The following is a 16494-nucleotide window of genomic DNA, read 5'->3' as shown; positions in this document are numbered from 1 at the left end:
GGTTTAAGATTCTGTTGAGGAAACAAAAAAAGTATAATTATTTGGACGCCAACATGTTAGATGTCCCTTGCGCTCTCTACAGGAAAATGGATTTTCCTTTAATATATTCACCTTTTCACTGTCTACTTTATCAATGGGGTCTTGATACAGTGACTCCCGTTTCTGTTGTGTTTGTGGAGTCCAAATTATCTTGATAAACTGTCAGTGTTTAATCTTAGCCGGCTGGCATCGATTGAAGAAAAGCCCACAGGGGATGCTGGGTATATATAGGCCCTTCTACTGGGAAAGAAGGGCCCACAACTCAAAATGTGTCAATGGAAGTGCCTCCAAGCTACTGGTTTTCACTTTTTTCCTGGTGGTGGAGGCACCGAGGACTCTGGTGGAGAAGTGTCTGGCCTACATTCAAGGCATGAAAATATGTCAAATTGCAGGAATGAAGACAATTCTATATGTTATTACATGGAGCTTAAGTGCAGTCCCAAGTAATAATAATGCTCCTACAAGAAAGTGAAGGTCACAAGTTATAATTTTTAGCACTTCAGCATATTGCAGATTGTATTTTTCTTGTTGCACGCCATTATTCATTTGTTATAAAAAATGAGTACTTGTCTTCCATTAACATTTTCGCTTTTTTCTTCGGCTTCTTGTAGGAAGTAAACGTTTCTCCCAGTCTGAAACCAAAAAGACAAATTCCCTTAAAGGCAGACCTGGTAGCACTTCCTGCAGCCCCAACATGAGGAAATGCTCATATCCATAAAAGAATGGGCGACATTGGGAGGCAGGCGTGAGGTGCTGGTGGTGGTGGTGGTGGTGGTGGTGGGGGGGGGGGGTTACCCTGAGGACAGACCATTCGCCGGCATTTTAATCACTTCATTTACACACTCTCTCAGGGTATTTCTATGCAAATTATCTGAAAAGGTCACGCTGCAAAGAGGGATATCTATTCTGTTCCAAATGGTGTTTATAAACAGAAAAAGGCAAAAGTCCACACACTGACTGGCTTATCTGTGCATTAGTGTGATTTAGCCATCAGGGGTTTTGCCTCCAGGATGAACTACTGATGAATACTTTATCCAACAGCTAATACTTTTAGTAGTGGCTTCAGTGGAGCTAACTAGCGTTTCTTCAGTGAAGGGAGTCCTCATGTGGCCATTTGGGTTACTACAGCTAAACCTTTAAACAAATCTAAAACCATCACTGTAACACTAATACATTTAGATTAAATGTTACTGGTCCATGATGGGGGGAAAGAAAGTTACCAATAAGAAAAGAAAACATGAAGCACAAAATAGAGAGAATGTGCCCAACAGTGGTCAGCATGTTTTGAGAAGACTTTGTAAAAATTAAATATAATTACAAGCCCTTTATAATCCCATTAAGTAATTACATTTGACATTATCAAACCCAGTTAAAATGGTCCATCAATGAATGGCTGAAAACAACATCAGTTGCTGTTTTGAAGTAATGTCACTGCAAAACCACTGGGTGTCACCATCAACAAAGTTCAAATTTGTGCAATATGAGAGTCAAATATGGAATCAAAACCAAAAGTACTTAAAACAAATGTCTATTTTGTACTGAAATGCAGCCTGGATTCCTCAGGAATGCAATATGCCGATGTCAAACCCATGCAAGCTGCTTGTGTATAGCTGTAATTCAGCAGCCTACAAAAACAATTTAAGTAATTTGGATTAGTGAATCCTGTCTGATGCAAACACAAACAGGAAGTCAGACTTTTACATCAACACCCTCACACCTACCGACTTGTTTACAGCCATTTGATAAAAGATTGGAGCTGAATTCCAAAATATAGGCATCAGAAAATAAATAGTTGTTCAAATGAATAACCCAAGGACCAAAGTTGTTTTTTTTCCAATTTTTTCCAAAGTTTATTTGATGACAATATACAAGAACATCTTGAGCACGGAGACTCTCCCTGGCTGTCCGGGCTCACTGTAGGGAGACAACAGCAAAATTAATACAAGGGCAAAATTATATTCTACAACAACAAAAAATAAACTTCCTTGGTAATGTGAGTAATATAAAGTTAACAAATATTAAACAGTATTTTTAGGTGAGACAAACAGTTTTAACCCCAACATCATAGCATCACCAATTATTATGAGTAAGATGTTTTCAGAAAACACATTTCAGTGAGAAATTCACACTTTTAGTTCAACTGCACTCAACACATTAAAATAACTAAGATCCACATGTTACACTCAAGTTATGCTTCTATTAACTAGAGGTCTGAAGTATTATCAAAGCACTTGTGTCTGTTTAAATGTAAGGCAGAGGGCAAAGCCTAATGGATAAGCCCATTATAGCAGACACAGTGGTACAAAGGACTGGGGTGGAGGGAAAACCTATTAGCAGGGAGTTTGAAACAACGCGGGAAAGTGGGGGGGAAACACTAAAGGAAGAACTGCAGGGGAAAGTAAGGTGAGACATGCATGGCAGTCAGGTCTATCAGCTTTTGATGTGCAACACAATGGCACACCATGATTGTTCTGCTTCTATACCTGCACACTGACACCTCATTTCTGCAAAAGAAATCCATGGGAAGCAAAAAAACGAGAACAAAAGATGGAACAAAAATAATGTTAAAATTGAAACATGGAATAGAAAAAGATCTCTGAATGGATTTGCATCACAAGTGAGCCAATGAAAACCATGGTAGACGTGGGTGGACAGTATCAATATTTTACAAGCCAGTTGTTCTGTAGCTTTTACAGGTGCAGCTGTATGATATTGACAGTCTATTCTAGGTGACCTTAGGCCAGAGATTGGTGCTATAAAAGGTACAAGAGTGCTTTCCTTTATTGGGCATTAGGTTTCCAAAACAGGGTCTACAACACTACTAGTTTTCAGGTCAAGCTAGTAATTATTAGCATTACGAGAAGGAATTGCCAGGTAAGTATTCCCCAGTGGGTCCAATCCTTTCATACTGGATGCATCACGTACACCCAGAAGGGAGAGCATTAAGGCTTCTGTCTATCAGAAGGGTAGGTGAGGGTGTAAAGGTAGGAGTTAAGCTAGTATCTATCGCTCCTGGATTATCTGCACACTGCAGTTAAGTCTACTCAACAACATTTACCTTCTACAGATCCCCAAGAACATTTGATATGATTGGAAAGATGACAAAAGGAAATGAGAACAGTAAAAAGTTGTGAGAAAAATAAGATTAGCAGGGTAGGAAAAGAATAGTTGCAATGAAAATCAAGAAAGAACTAAGTGCACTGAATTAAATTATGTCTTCCTTTGCTTTACTGTTACTGTAAGACAAATAAATTATACTTCCCTATAACATACTTTCACAGGAATACTGTGAATTCATCTGTGAACACTCAGTAGAAGACTACACGTGTTTAGTGACTTCACTTGTCACAAAGTATATAAAATGAGTCACAGTACCTTTTTGCCAGCAGCGCCCACACTGGCCTTCTTGATGCCTCGTACTTTCTTCATCCTGTTCTTGCGTTCCTTGCGCTGTTTTCTTGAGGTCTTCTTTTTCTCATAGAGACCATGCTGAGGAACACAAATGAAAAAGTGTTTAATTTTACCATGTTATACTCAATACTTTAGCAATCATGACCTACTGAATTGATAATGCTTTCACACTGAGCAATTTTGTCAATATTGCCAACCCATAACATTATATTGGTGGCCTATCAGACAATGCATCTGTATAGCATCACAATATGACTTAGTAAAAGTTGCTAGACCTGAAAAGGTTGTATGACAAACACTGAATGATGTGCTTTAAAACCAGTAGGGGGGCTACATTGGGCCTAACTACAATGATGATGATTAAGATGATGAAGTGAGCTGTTAGCAAGCTAATGCTAGCTATGTGTTATCAAGCTACGGCAGTTAGCTAAGGCACTTTTAAACATAATACATAGCTTTCTGATTTATCCACATTCTACTATAACACAAGTTGAATACTGTCAAAATGCTTTAGCTTAACTTATGAAAATAGTTAGCCTAAAACTGACATCTGGAAAAAAGTTTGCTGGTGATGCCTCACTTTCGTCGTCTTAAAGGCTCAGTTTTTCAGTACGGCAGCGCATAAAAAATTAGTTCTTGATTCTTTACCCTGTTGGTAGTGCATCGCACCGCACAGCAGCTTTTAGGCATTTTACCTTTGTTTGCTAGCAGACCGATGCAATTGACAAGGAAACACCTTCACGCAATACAAAGTCAATGGAGAGTGATGAAATGCTTTCCCCCGTGGTGTGCGGAACTTAATTGCGCTCTGTCTCTATGGTATGAATTATGGACTATCAACTTGCCTTTCATGGAATAACTTTTCATACCTTCACACCTTTCAATTGCATATCATCCAACCTTTTTAGCTGTCAGGTGCTGCTCGGCTACCGTCTGCAAACTGCTTAACATGATGTACATGCAAAATGGGGTATATTCAGTGACTGACAACTCTCTGCAATATAAGCAAAGGCCTTCCAGTAAAAAGAGTTTCCCAAAGGGTTAAGAACTGCCTTTGAAGTCCACTACAATACACAAGACATTGCAGCTGCTTACTGCTGCAGACTACGCAAGAAGGGTGAAAAACGGATGCCTAATGCTAATAAAACACCATTGTCTATGAATAAAAGTATCAAAGCATTCAAGTAGATACAATGGTTTCAAACTCACTCTGGCCAGTCTGTGTTTGGGCTCGTTCTTCTTAGCGTAGTCTAGGGAATCGTACACCATGGCAAAGCCTGTTGTCTTTCCGCCGCCGAACTGGGTCCTGAAGCCAAATACGAACACGACATCAGGGGTGGTCTTGTACATCTTGGCGAGTTTTTCCCTGATTTCAGTCTTGGGGACTGTGGCCTTGCCGGGATGCAGGACATCGACGACCTGCATAGAGAGGACAGGCAGTGAATACATGAATACATGACCGAAAACTCAGCTCATGGTGGCATCAACGCAATGAACAATGCAGAGGAGCTCAAAAACACTTACCATTTGCTTCCTCTGAAGCAGCCGGTTCGTCATGAACTTGCGGGTCCTGACCGTTACTGTGTCATTCTGAAGGTGGGAGAAAGTAGAAGGTGATCATTACCACACAATATTTCAACTACTTCATTTCCAGCCTTTACCTACAGAGGCTGCAGCAATTTGGATGAGGAGGAAGCTGGACGCTATCCTGGATAACCCCTCCCACCCCCTCCATGATGAGCAAGTCAAGATGAGGAGCACCTTCAGCCACAGACTCATCCCCCCTCGGCACAACACAAAGCGCCTGGGTCAGTCCTTCATGCTGGTAGCCATCAGGCTCCACAACCAAGGCTGACCCCCATATGAAAACTATGAGGACTTTAAACATGCACTATCTGCAACCATCTCGGACTCTAACCACTGGCACACTTTACACTTACTTTACACTATACATCCTATATACCTTTATAGACAGCACGTATGTACATATTACATTTATTTAATGGGGGATTAATGAAGGTTCATATTATCTCACATACACATACGCAGTATACACATACAAAAACACATATAATCAATAAAAAAAAAAAAAATCTGTGTACAATTCAGTCATCATCCTATTCTATCTCCCTTTTCATAATCATCCTGCTCCAGCAATGATATAAATTACAAGCTACCTTGGAGTGACGGTGGTAGCACCAATCCTTATCCGATCACAGGGATCTACAGTCAGGCCGTTCATAAAATGTATGAAAGGTTTCCACATCATATAAAAATCCTCAACTTTAACTCTTACTATGAAAGTCAGTTTTTCTAATGCCAGACTAGAAGACATCTCTTTAATCCATTGACTAGAGTTAGGTCTCAGAATATCCTTCCATTTTAAAGCTATTACACGTTTGACTTGTAGCAAACAGAAATTAAATCAGTTTACGCTTCACTGAAGCATTTTTTTAGAGCTCAAACAATTAATCGATTAATTGATTTACTAACCAAATCTGTCAACAGAATACATGTCCTGCAGAAAATTCATTCAATTCACTGTCTTGCACTCCTGCACACTTCCTACAGGACTCCTTCACAACTGAAACATACTCCTGAGGGACTTACCTCACCAGGTATTACCAGCTACATGTTGTCACTACAGTATCTACTAGCTTCTCAGTTAACTTGCTGGCTAAGATAGCTTAAACACACTTAAATGCCTCCACTGCCTCAATGCAGCCTGTTTTTGATGAGCCAGTTGAAAAAGCTGAGTAGTACTATATTAGTTTAATACTCCAGTTCACATCACATGAGGGCTTGGCCATAGCTAGCAGTGTAGTGTATGCCTCCTGTGTTTCACTCTGTTTGCTGCTTTGACACCTGAATTTCCCTCTGGGGATTAATAAAGGTTCATTTTAATCTTAATTTGTTGCAGTTTACCTCACCAGGTATTCCCAGCTGCTACATGCTGTCACTACAGTATCTACCAGCTTCACAGTTATTTATTTATATTAATCTGGTCTCGAAGTGGGGTTTTGCCTCTTCCTGTACTGTATGTCATTCATTTATTTTTCTTGTTATGTAGTATAGTCTTAAATTGTACAAAACAAATAAACAAACAGTTAAACTTACTGGCTAAGACAGCTTGCTTACCAAAGACACTTAAATGCTTCCTCTGCTTCAATGCAGCATGTGTTTGAACAACCATGATCCAGTTGTTAAAGCTGAGTAGTACTACAGTAGTTTAATAATCCAGTTCACAACACATGAGGGCCTGGCCATGGAGCAGTGTAGTGTATGCTAACACTAGCCACTGGAGGCTACTAGGACTCCTTTATTGACTACTAACACACGTGTAAACACTACAGTGTGACTTTGAGTAACTGTGTACATTAATAAGAGTATATAGTTGATATAAAGTAGTTAAAACACAGAGTAGGAGCTAAACAAGCGACCCTTAAAGCAGGTAAATACAGAGTGTAGTGTCAGATAGCATTGTGATGCTGCCTCTGTATTTCCTCAGATTAGCTTCAGACCACATTAATAATGACATTTTATCACATCGCACACTTTAACCATCACTTTACGGGCATTAAACTGTGTGTCGATGGACGGATGGCGTCGATGCTGAACGGATTATAGTTTATATTTCTCCTCGGGACTCACCATCTTGACGCAGGCCTTGAACAGGGACGTTGAAAAGGAGGAAGGACCAGCAGGCGACCGCGTTAATGCCTGCACAGAAATGAGTGGGCACGTCCTTGTGTTTGCCTGATGGAAAAACGTAATCAAAATGCAAGAACTTGTAAGAATTGTTTTTATTTTTGTTTCAGTTCACGTTATATAGAGCTAGTACATGATATAGTATTTGAAATGCGTTACAAAGAAATGGGTTATATAATATTTTAGTTTTTTTCTGCCACCAAAACAATATTTTTTTTTATTTCAGCGTTCATGCTGACAGATAAATGAAATGCACAAACTTGGAAGTAAAAACAAAGGCAAAGAATATGATAGCTTTTGCATCTCTTTTAGCTAGACGACTTCTACTTCTTAAATGGAAGGAGAAGTATCCTCCAACCTTTAGGATGTGGTTCAAAGATCTCATACATCATTTGGTGTTGGAGAAGATTTGCTATACTACAAGAGGGTGTGCTCAGAAATGTTATGCTATATGGAGACCTTTTTTAATTTATATAGAAAAAAATGGATACCACTGACATTGAAGTTTTAAACTGCTGACCCCATATTACATATAATCCACAATTTATTTTTAGTTTTATTTATTTATTTATTTATTATTATTATTTTTAATTTACTTATTTTAATTTATTTGTATTTTAATTAATTAATTAATTTATTTTGGTCCTTTCCTTTTTTTTAAATTATTTTTTCTATTTTTTTCTAATTTTTATTTTTGTTTTGTATGTGTTTCATTTATGTTGCTATCAGATTTAATTAATTTATATGTATAAATGTAATTGTTTATGAAATTAATTCTGCTTATTTAATGTTGCAGTTATATTGTTATGGGGATGGGGTGGCGGTATAATTTGTTTATACAATTATTTCTGTGATTTATTGGATTTTGTACAGAATACCAATAAAAAGACTTTGAGCAAAATAACAAAAACAAAGGCTGGGCCGCTTAGTTGTGTAAATGTAAAATTGTAAAAGTACTGTGGGTAAAGTGACATTTAGGAAAACACCACCTGCAGTTCCACTTAAGTCCAGTAGACGTCAGTCATGCAACATTAGTGCCATTCAGCTCATTGGACGAGGCATCAAGCAGTCAATAACCACAGTTTTCATTATTAAGGTAACTAAATATAATAAGAAGCATTGCAGTTATGAAAATGTACAAAATAGTTGTGCTTTGGACGTATACATGTCCAGATACACCTGATGTAGGGGCCCAGGGTCAAAATGTGATGTTGGACCCCCACTGACCCCTCACCTACCCTCTGTACTCTGTGTATGTATCCTGTCGCCTCTATGTTCCCATGAAGTACAGCACATTACACACAGCAGACTATGCATGGCAGCTTTTTGATTTGCCCGGACACCCAGAAACCAACTGGTAGTGCCACACTCGATTAGTCTTGCATACCTAACTCCACAGCGCTGTGTCAGCGCTAAAGCAAGGTCTATTATCATTCTGGTGTAGGGGGAATAAAACGCTCTGGCTTGTTTGTACTTCTACTTGGGAGGAGAATGCTGGCTGAAATAGGTGGCAAATGGCAGGCTTATACCCACAGTCTACATCCGGTAGACTGATTAACACATAACACTACCTGGCCCCTAGGTTTTCCACGTCAGTTAGTTTGTGTTAATTTGATTAAACAATTTTTTTTGTATATATGCACCATTTGTTGGCACAGGGCCCCTCTACAAGACAGTTGATTTTGTACTTCAGTGGTGTAGATTCCCCTAAAATCTGCAATTAATCAAATTACCAAAACCAGTTGCCATGCAGTGATCCTGGGACGTTTTGAGACCCCTCGTCTGGGGGTCTGGGGCATCGTATAATATCACATATGATAGAGAGTTATTTTACTGTAGGAGACATATCATGTATGCATGAGGTCATGTATACCCAACACAATGCCCAACACCATTTCCAATCTAGTTTGGCTAACTAAAGCTACTTAGAAAAAAATAGGTAGTTCAAATACTTTGTACGTTGCCTTTCTTAGAAAGCATTTACTAATTCACATGCATTAGCCTGTAAGATTATAGACATAGGTCTATTGGAAGAAGTTGAACTGCAGCAAAGCTATGGAGAAATCTAGTTTGGCTAATTAAAGCTACTTTAGAAAAAGTAGTTCAAAATATCTGTGATAAGAAATGAAATATAATACAAAAAAATCACATGCCAGCAAAAAAATGTTAAATGTTTTAAAATATTTCAAAAAGTGCCCACTTGTTCACAGGTCAATAAAAACTCAAAACTCCAATAATAATAATTATAATAAAAATGCTTGCTCCTTATCATTTGCCCCACTTGAGCATTGGTCTAAAAGAAATTAGAAAAAGGCGGCAGGGCTGGTCAAAGGGGGTTCAATAACAGTACAGAGAAAATGATTAAATAAAAAAATCATTCCTTTCCTTTTAGGCCCAAAATTGTTTGTAGTTTCTGTAGTTAACTGCACAAAATAGGGTAAAAAAGTAATTTAACTACTTGAATCATTAAGCAAATATGGATGCAGTTGAACTACCAGCAAGCTACTGCAAAATGTAGTTAAACTACTAGTTTTATTACATGTAGTTCACTACTCCCCATACAGCTAGTTGTCTAAATAGAGTCCCATGAACAGGAGAGGAATGGGTGCAATAACACAAAAAGGTTTGCAGAGAGATTTTATTTTTAGTTTGTTAATGAGTACTTGTGATGTGACATTTCAGATGTGGAAAGAGGGCTCCGCTGTCTTGCCCAGCATGAATCAGCGTTACTGAGACAACATACCGAGAAACATTGTGGTAAAAACCAAACAGAAGAGATTCCTTCTCCTTACTGAAACACAGTAAGAGTTATGGCCCTCAGTACGTCATGTTAAATGATTCCATCTCTGTTTTTGTCACATTCAAAAGAGCTAAAACCCCACACAGAACACAGAACTAAAAACACAACATCTCATTTTCTTTGTTACGGAACTTTATTGATCTTGCAGCAACAGTGTCCACTGGCATTGGAATTTCATTTAAAATAAAGTTGTTTAAAATCAGAACAGAAAGTTACAGTATGTTTGTTTCAAATCTTTTTCAACACACAATGTTAAGCCCTCATTGTCAAACCAAACTGATTTGAAATAAATCTGCAATAGAAAGTTTTACCGCCGAAAATGTGCAATGCAAATCGGGTTCAAGCAAACCCCTCGATGTGTTCGTCACCCAAACTTGGCCAGAATGACAAAGCCAAAAAGAAAAACAGAAAATCTTTGATAGACATCATTTCAGCCATTCAGTGGTTCCAGTCATACAGAGAAACTAACTTGTGGTGTGAAGGAATTTTGAATAAAATAATGGGAACTTCTTATTTGCCAAGTTAAGAGCTACAATTAGCAGACAGGACTATGATTGTGATGTAAAAAACAAACTAATTATTGGGACTAAATGAGCATGTGGCATTCTTTTAACCACATCGCCATCTCAACTTCAGGATCCCAAAATTAAATGTGCGCCATCACACTTTCAAACTTCACAGCTGCTTGAGGAAGGAAAAAAAATAAAGAAATTCAAATTTGCTCAGTTGCCAAGTTCAATGTTACCTGTTCAATGTTACAGTGAAAAAATAAACATCTGTTGGAAAGTACAAATTGATGACTAGGAACCTAGTTTTAATTACTGCATTTGATGTAAAGTAAGGCATGGACAGACATGACACGTGAAAAGAATAAGGTAATGTATGATGGATTAAGGACACTGGGGACAGATTTGTAGATTAAGGGACAGCATCTATCAAGCCTGTTGCAAACAATGTCTCCTGGTTCCTTGACACTTGTAACAAATCCAAAAGGCTTGACAGTGCTTATACCCAAACCCTCAATACTAAGAACCTGTATTAAAAAATAAAATGCATATAAAACATCTGGATTATGTCAAGTTTTTAAAAAAATCATGTATTTCACCCAAAAATGACCATTAGGATATTAACTGTTTCCACATTAATATAAATGTTTATCTGGTCTGGATATTGAAAAACACATAACAGATGTTGCAGAGCATTACCTCCTTTCTTAAAAAAAATCTAATTTAAATTCTAAAGGCAAAGCTCTTGCCAAAAAAACAAACCAGTTTTCATCAAATCTGGAGAAAAATGTAATGACTTTTCTCGGCATGAGAGAAATGTGTAAATAAAACTTACAGCAAGGTCACGATAGTGATGAATCGAGCAGCTTGATATTGTTATACTGTACTGAAATTAAATTCTAAAAAAAACGAAAAGCTCGTTTTCAATTGATGGGTTTATAATGAGCTTTACATGATCGTGGGAAGTACAATCACTTGATGGTTACAAAGCAATGAAATCATGGCCTAAAATTCAGTTTTAAAAAAACAAAACAAGTTTTCCCCTGAAAATTGGAAACTCACACAGGCTGGTGTTGGTAATGGAAACTTAAGTCTTGGAATGAAATCTTCACCTAATTGCAAAATAAAAACAACACAGCATCCCTTTGCATACCATCACAGGAAACTAAGCGGACCAAACAACCGATAACAGATTGTGGAGCTTTTCAAGTAGTTCCAAAAATCCCTTAAATAACATGCTTACAGAGGTCTTAACAACCAAAGACTGTGATGAATATCAAAGCTTTTGACAGATTCTAAGGCCAGTACTAAAAATACCACTTCCTCCCCCAATTAACTTGGAATATTGTCAGTTTTTCTGTGTGCTCTGCTAAACATCCTGACTCACAGAAAAGCTGGAAGATGAGCACGGCAATCTGCTAATTGGACAATGTGTCTGGGTACATAATATTCAGGTCCGCGCCCTCGTGGTTTGGTTTTATACAGCGACTGGTAACTATGGAAATCTATCCAAATAAACAGAATTTCCAGAGTTGGCCACGCTGTACCTGTATGTACTGTAAGTATGGTACACTGAATCCCTATGGTTTTACACACATTACATCCAGCAGCGAGACAGAGAGCTAAAGAAGATGGCTGCCATGAGGGCTCACAACATTGGTTTCTACAAGCCAAGCCACTGGCACGGCTGATGCCAGGTCATTTGCTTTTGCTGGTGTGGTTCCAGTCTGTTAGATGTCCATTTCAAACTGGGCATCATCACCTATAGAAAACAAAAACAGAGACAACAAGGTGTTGAGACATGTCTGGAACGGTCTGGGTTGTTTTATTATCGTGGTGGTGTTGAGACCATGCTGTCCATTGCTAACTATGTGTGGACTACACAAACTCCCAAAGCCCAGGCAGCTCTGCTGCAGCTTGAAACAACAGCATGTTTTCTCCAGAGGTCCAGCATATCCATAACAGCCTTTCAACACTTGTCAAACAAAACTGACCAAAGGCAACCTCAAACACAAAGTCAGAAATTAAACATAATGGGTTTTTAAATGAAAAGAGGTTGAAGAAAATAAGATCAAGGACAGGAAGAATGCAATGAAACCCCAGGAAGCTGCAGTGTATATTACCAATGACCCAACTACAATGTTATTTCTACAAAATAAAACACTCTGCTGTCTGAGAAATCTGCACAACCATAGCTGACGGGGTGGGAAATGTGCAGAGCGGCACTCTCTATCCCAAAAAATAGTGCCTTATTTCTCAGTGGTCACTTAAAGGTGCAATGTGTAGTACCTGGCCACCTGCTCCAACGACTTAGAGGGCAGCATTTAACCTCTACTTCTGGATCCATACAATTTAAATTTAAAGCCATATGTTTAAAGTCAGTTACTAACTAACAGCAGAGCAAGAATACGCAAAATTCAACCAAACTGCTTAAACTCTGAGAGTCGGTCACAATAATATCGCTATCTTATAATCTTCGCGTTAGCTGTCTTTGTGTTTACTGTGCCACTAACCGGGGTTGTGTTCGCTTTGATAGTTTGTTTATCCAACGTGGCAGAAACGAGAAAACGACTTGTATTTTCGTTTTATCCTTCCCACGGCTAGGAAACTACTTTGCACAAACCCCAGCGCCAGGAGTCACAGCGGGCGGGTGCCGCTGCGTCTAACTTGTTTAACAGCAGCAACAGAAAGTGGCGAAGTAGTCCCCTGACGCCGTGGAGGACGAAACGAAAATACGAGTCGTTTTGTTGTTTCTGCCACTTTGGATTAAATACAACAAATGAAATATCTAAACGTACACAGACCCTGTACCTTCGACGTGAAAAAGTGTCGCAGGGATGACGTATTTTTGTAGGCCAACCAGGAAGTTAGCATCGTTTTTGAATGTTTCAAAATTCTGGCCTGATCTTACACATTGCATCTTTAAGTGGAGTTATTGAGAGTACAACAACAGAGGGTGTGTTTGTCACATGTTTGAGAAGAGAGGGACTGGTCACTTTATCAACAAAACACTCCCTATTCCATAAGTTGATTCACTAAATCCATATTGTAACTCTTACCGGTTGTGGGCTTGTTGCCATCATGGTTGTTGATGATGTTGTTGGCTTCGTTCTTCTTGTTCTCTCTCAGGACATTTTGGCTGGTCACTCCGGGGATGACAGGCAGGTGAGCTGGGGGAGTCTGGGCGATGGGAGAATTACGCCTGTCCAGTAGGAACTTACGGTCATAGATGATCCGGGTTCCTGCAACAGGACACGTATCAAGTTTCAGTTCCTCATGCTCTATCCGGGGGAATATCTAATGCGGGTGCTATCAAATGTGCTGCGTGTCAAGAGGCTGGCCTTCATCCAGAGGGCCCAGATTAAAGCCTCCTTGTCTAAAAGCTTCTACCTTTCTTACAACAAGTAGTCTTTAGTAAAACATGTTTACCCCTGCCAGCTTCAGTCTGTTCTGAGGCAGAGCCAGAGAGGAAGACAGACTTCTTCATGGTTTGGATTTGACTGACAAGTTCGCTTCATGAGACTTTCTATTCAGTCAAAAATCTGTCTATCTTGTACCGTACATGTGATTTGCTTTCTGAATAAATCTGGTTAACCTTGATCTTGATAGCCTTGCTGGCATCACAGCACTCTGGTTTATTTATCGTTCCCTCATTAATCAAATGCACTTTGATTTGTCGTGGAAGAAAAACAGGTGGAACTAATAACGATAGCGATGGCTCAGTTCCAGCATTTATTACAATGCAATGCAGCAATTCAGTTTAAAAGCAACACCTGTGTTTGACAGGCCAGAATGTCTACTGTGACCAAAGACAGTTTAACTCTTGTGTCAAATAATATTTTTCGCTGGTTATGTCCCTAGATATTGTACTTCCTTATCTGAAAGGGCCTTCTATACACTGAAATGAATCATATATGCAATCTAGCTATACATAGCTCTGATGTAGAGTATTTGCTTTACACTGTGTGGGTTATCACATTCCTGTTTGCCATGGGTGGCAAACAAGATCATAGATCGTAAATTTGTGAGCCTGGTTTGATAGCTCAGGGCTTATGCCCTTTTCTATCCATAGGCAATCATTGGAGGGAAGAGAGAGGAGATGGAGGAGGAACCCAGTTGGTGTTGAGGCAGCATGACCCATGCCCGGCCAGTTGAGGAGGGTTTTTTTTTTTCTTGGTTTTTTTTATACATATATATATATTTTCCTTTTTTTTTCTTCTTTTCCTCATAACAAAATAAAATAAAATGAAATATGGATAAATCAAAATGGAGAGAAAAAAATAAAGAAAAATAAAGAAATAAAGAAAACTTTAAAAAAAGCCAACATAACTGGGCAAGATCAATATCATGTGACTGTGTAGTGTGGGGTGGGGGTGGCTGGCTGTCAGTCAGGGTGCAAATCAAATTAAGGCAAGATTAAAAAGAATAAGATAAAATAAAGTAAAATAAATATAAATCGGTATAGATAGATAGAAGTAAAAGAATGATGGATAAAAGGATGGTGTTTAATGGGGTGGCAAACAAAACATTTCTCTCCCTTCTTTAAATCAGCTTTTCCCCAACTGCCATAAACCTCCTGAACTCTGACGTCTCCTCTGTCTGAGTTGAACAAGTGCAATGTAAATGTGCAATAACACGTTGGTCACTTTTGTGTCACTTTTGCAATGTAACTATTATACTACTAAATAAAGGCTAAATATATAATACTGTAAATCTACTGTTACAAATATGTGCAATAACATTTGCTGATCACTGTGCAATAATTATATAATTATCTGACGGACACTTTGTGCAATAATCTGGCAAAACTGTCATCTCATCAATATACATATTGTATATTGTATTATCTTTTATATATATGTATATTTTTATATTTATATTGCACTATCTCTTTTATTTATTGTATTATCTTTTTTTTTTATAGCACCTATGGGATTGTCACAATCTAATTTCGTTGTACTACACAATGACAATAAAGGGCTTGAATCTTGAATCTTGAATCTTGAATCTTGAAATACAACTGCACAATGCACTCATCATCATCATCATCATCATGTTTGCACTATCTGTTTATATTATGTTTATTTTGTTTATAGCTTATTTTGTATATTGTATATTGGTAGAAATTAAATTTTTTTGGTCTTATTTTATTCTAACGTTTTTATCTATTCTTCTGTTATTATACTGTTTAACTTGCACCAACAAAACCAAAGCAGATTCCTAGTGTATACCTCTTACACCTGGCAATAAACACCATTCTGATTCTGATTCTGATTCTGATCAGAATCTCTGCGCTGCAAACCAGCCAATCAGAGAGCAGAGAAAGAGCTCTGGGGGCGGGGCTTAAGCTTTGTTTTTGTTTTGATCAGAATGACAAGGCAGCCTATATATGTACACTTAAAGGTTGGTGGGAGTGCAGCAGACAACATATTCATCCTCAATTTTCTTAATTAAAAAGACAAGTAGACGGGCTATGCCTTTACCTCCAGGAGTGGTGGAGAATAAAGTGCCTCCAGGAGTGGTACAGTAGTCATGAGGTAGCTGCGTTGTGTCGTTGATCAACACCGTCCTGGTCGGGATGGCCCTGCACTCGCTAAGCTGACGACTGTACGACATGTTTTCAGCGCCGATAAGGTGACAATCCAGCAGCTACAAGAACAATTGGGGTGTTTAATTTCCCGACGGACGGACGGTGGAAAGCCGGGCCGTTTCCCTCTCTCTCTTATCTTCCCAGAAGAAGCTTTCTTGTCTCTCCTCTCGTCCTCCCAGCCGTCAGCACCGTCCCTCCCTAGGCAACGGCAGGAAGCACGACGAGCAGCGGCCGGATGTGACGTCAGCGGGCCAGCCTACTTTTTTATTATACCCACTTTGAGAAACATATCTGTCTTTTTTCGTTTGGAAATGCTGCAGGCTGGTGGAAATAGACTGAATTTACATGTGTTGCACCGTTTTCTGCGACCCGTTAGATTATGATATACCTGGGCTCAATATGTCCATAATAACTTTTACAACATGAATAATTGGTCTTAT

The 16494-nt window shown here is 38.7% G+C and overlaps 2 protein-coding genes across 3 annotated transcripts; both read right to left on the bottom strand.

The window, feature by feature from the left end:
* Window positions 1-1861: 1861 nt before the first annotated feature.
* rps24 (ribosomal protein S24) lies at window positions 1862-7558 on the bottom strand. Of its 2 annotated transcripts, none has more exons than XM_074646013.1 (6): window positions 7517-7558; window positions 7102-7206; window positions 4975-5040; window positions 4660-4869; window positions 3415-3528; window positions 1862-2543 (listed from the first exon to the last, which is right to left on the bottom strand). In XM_074646013.1, the coding sequence occupies exons 1-6, from the start codon at window positions 7541-7543 to the stop codon at window positions 2538-2540; spliced, it is 528 nt and encodes a 175-aa protein (XP_074502114.1). In that variant the 5' UTR covers window positions 7544-7558; the 3' UTR covers window positions 1862-2537. The 2 variants fall into 2 exon arrangements, with proteins under 2 accessions (XP_074502114.1, XP_074502116.1); XM_074646015.1 differs by having other exon boundaries at window positions 1862-1953.
* Window positions 7559-10072: 2514 nt separating this feature from the next.
* Window positions 10073-16276, bottom strand: eif4ebp2 (eukaryotic translation initiation factor 4E binding protein 2). The gene is made up of 3 exons (XM_074645969.1): window positions 15948-16276; window positions 13524-13706; window positions 10073-12226 (listed from the first exon to the last, which is right to left on the bottom strand). The coding sequence occupies exons 1-3, from the start codon at window positions 16078-16080 to the stop codon at window positions 12195-12197; spliced, it is 348 nt and encodes a 115-aa protein (XP_074502070.1). The 5' UTR covers window positions 16081-16276; the 3' UTR covers window positions 10073-12194.
* Between the last annotated feature and the right edge of the window lie 218 nt (window positions 16277-16494).

Source organism: Sebastes fasciatus, chromosome 9 (genome assembly GCF_043250625.1).
Source record: "Sebastes fasciatus isolate fSebFas1 chromosome 9, fSebFas1.pri, whole genome shotgun sequence".
In the NCBI taxonomy this organism is placed as follows: domain Eukaryota; kingdom Metazoa; phylum Chordata; class Actinopteri; order Perciformes; family Sebastidae; genus Sebastes; species Sebastes fasciatus.
This window is presented reverse-complemented; position numbering and strand designations above follow the sequence as displayed.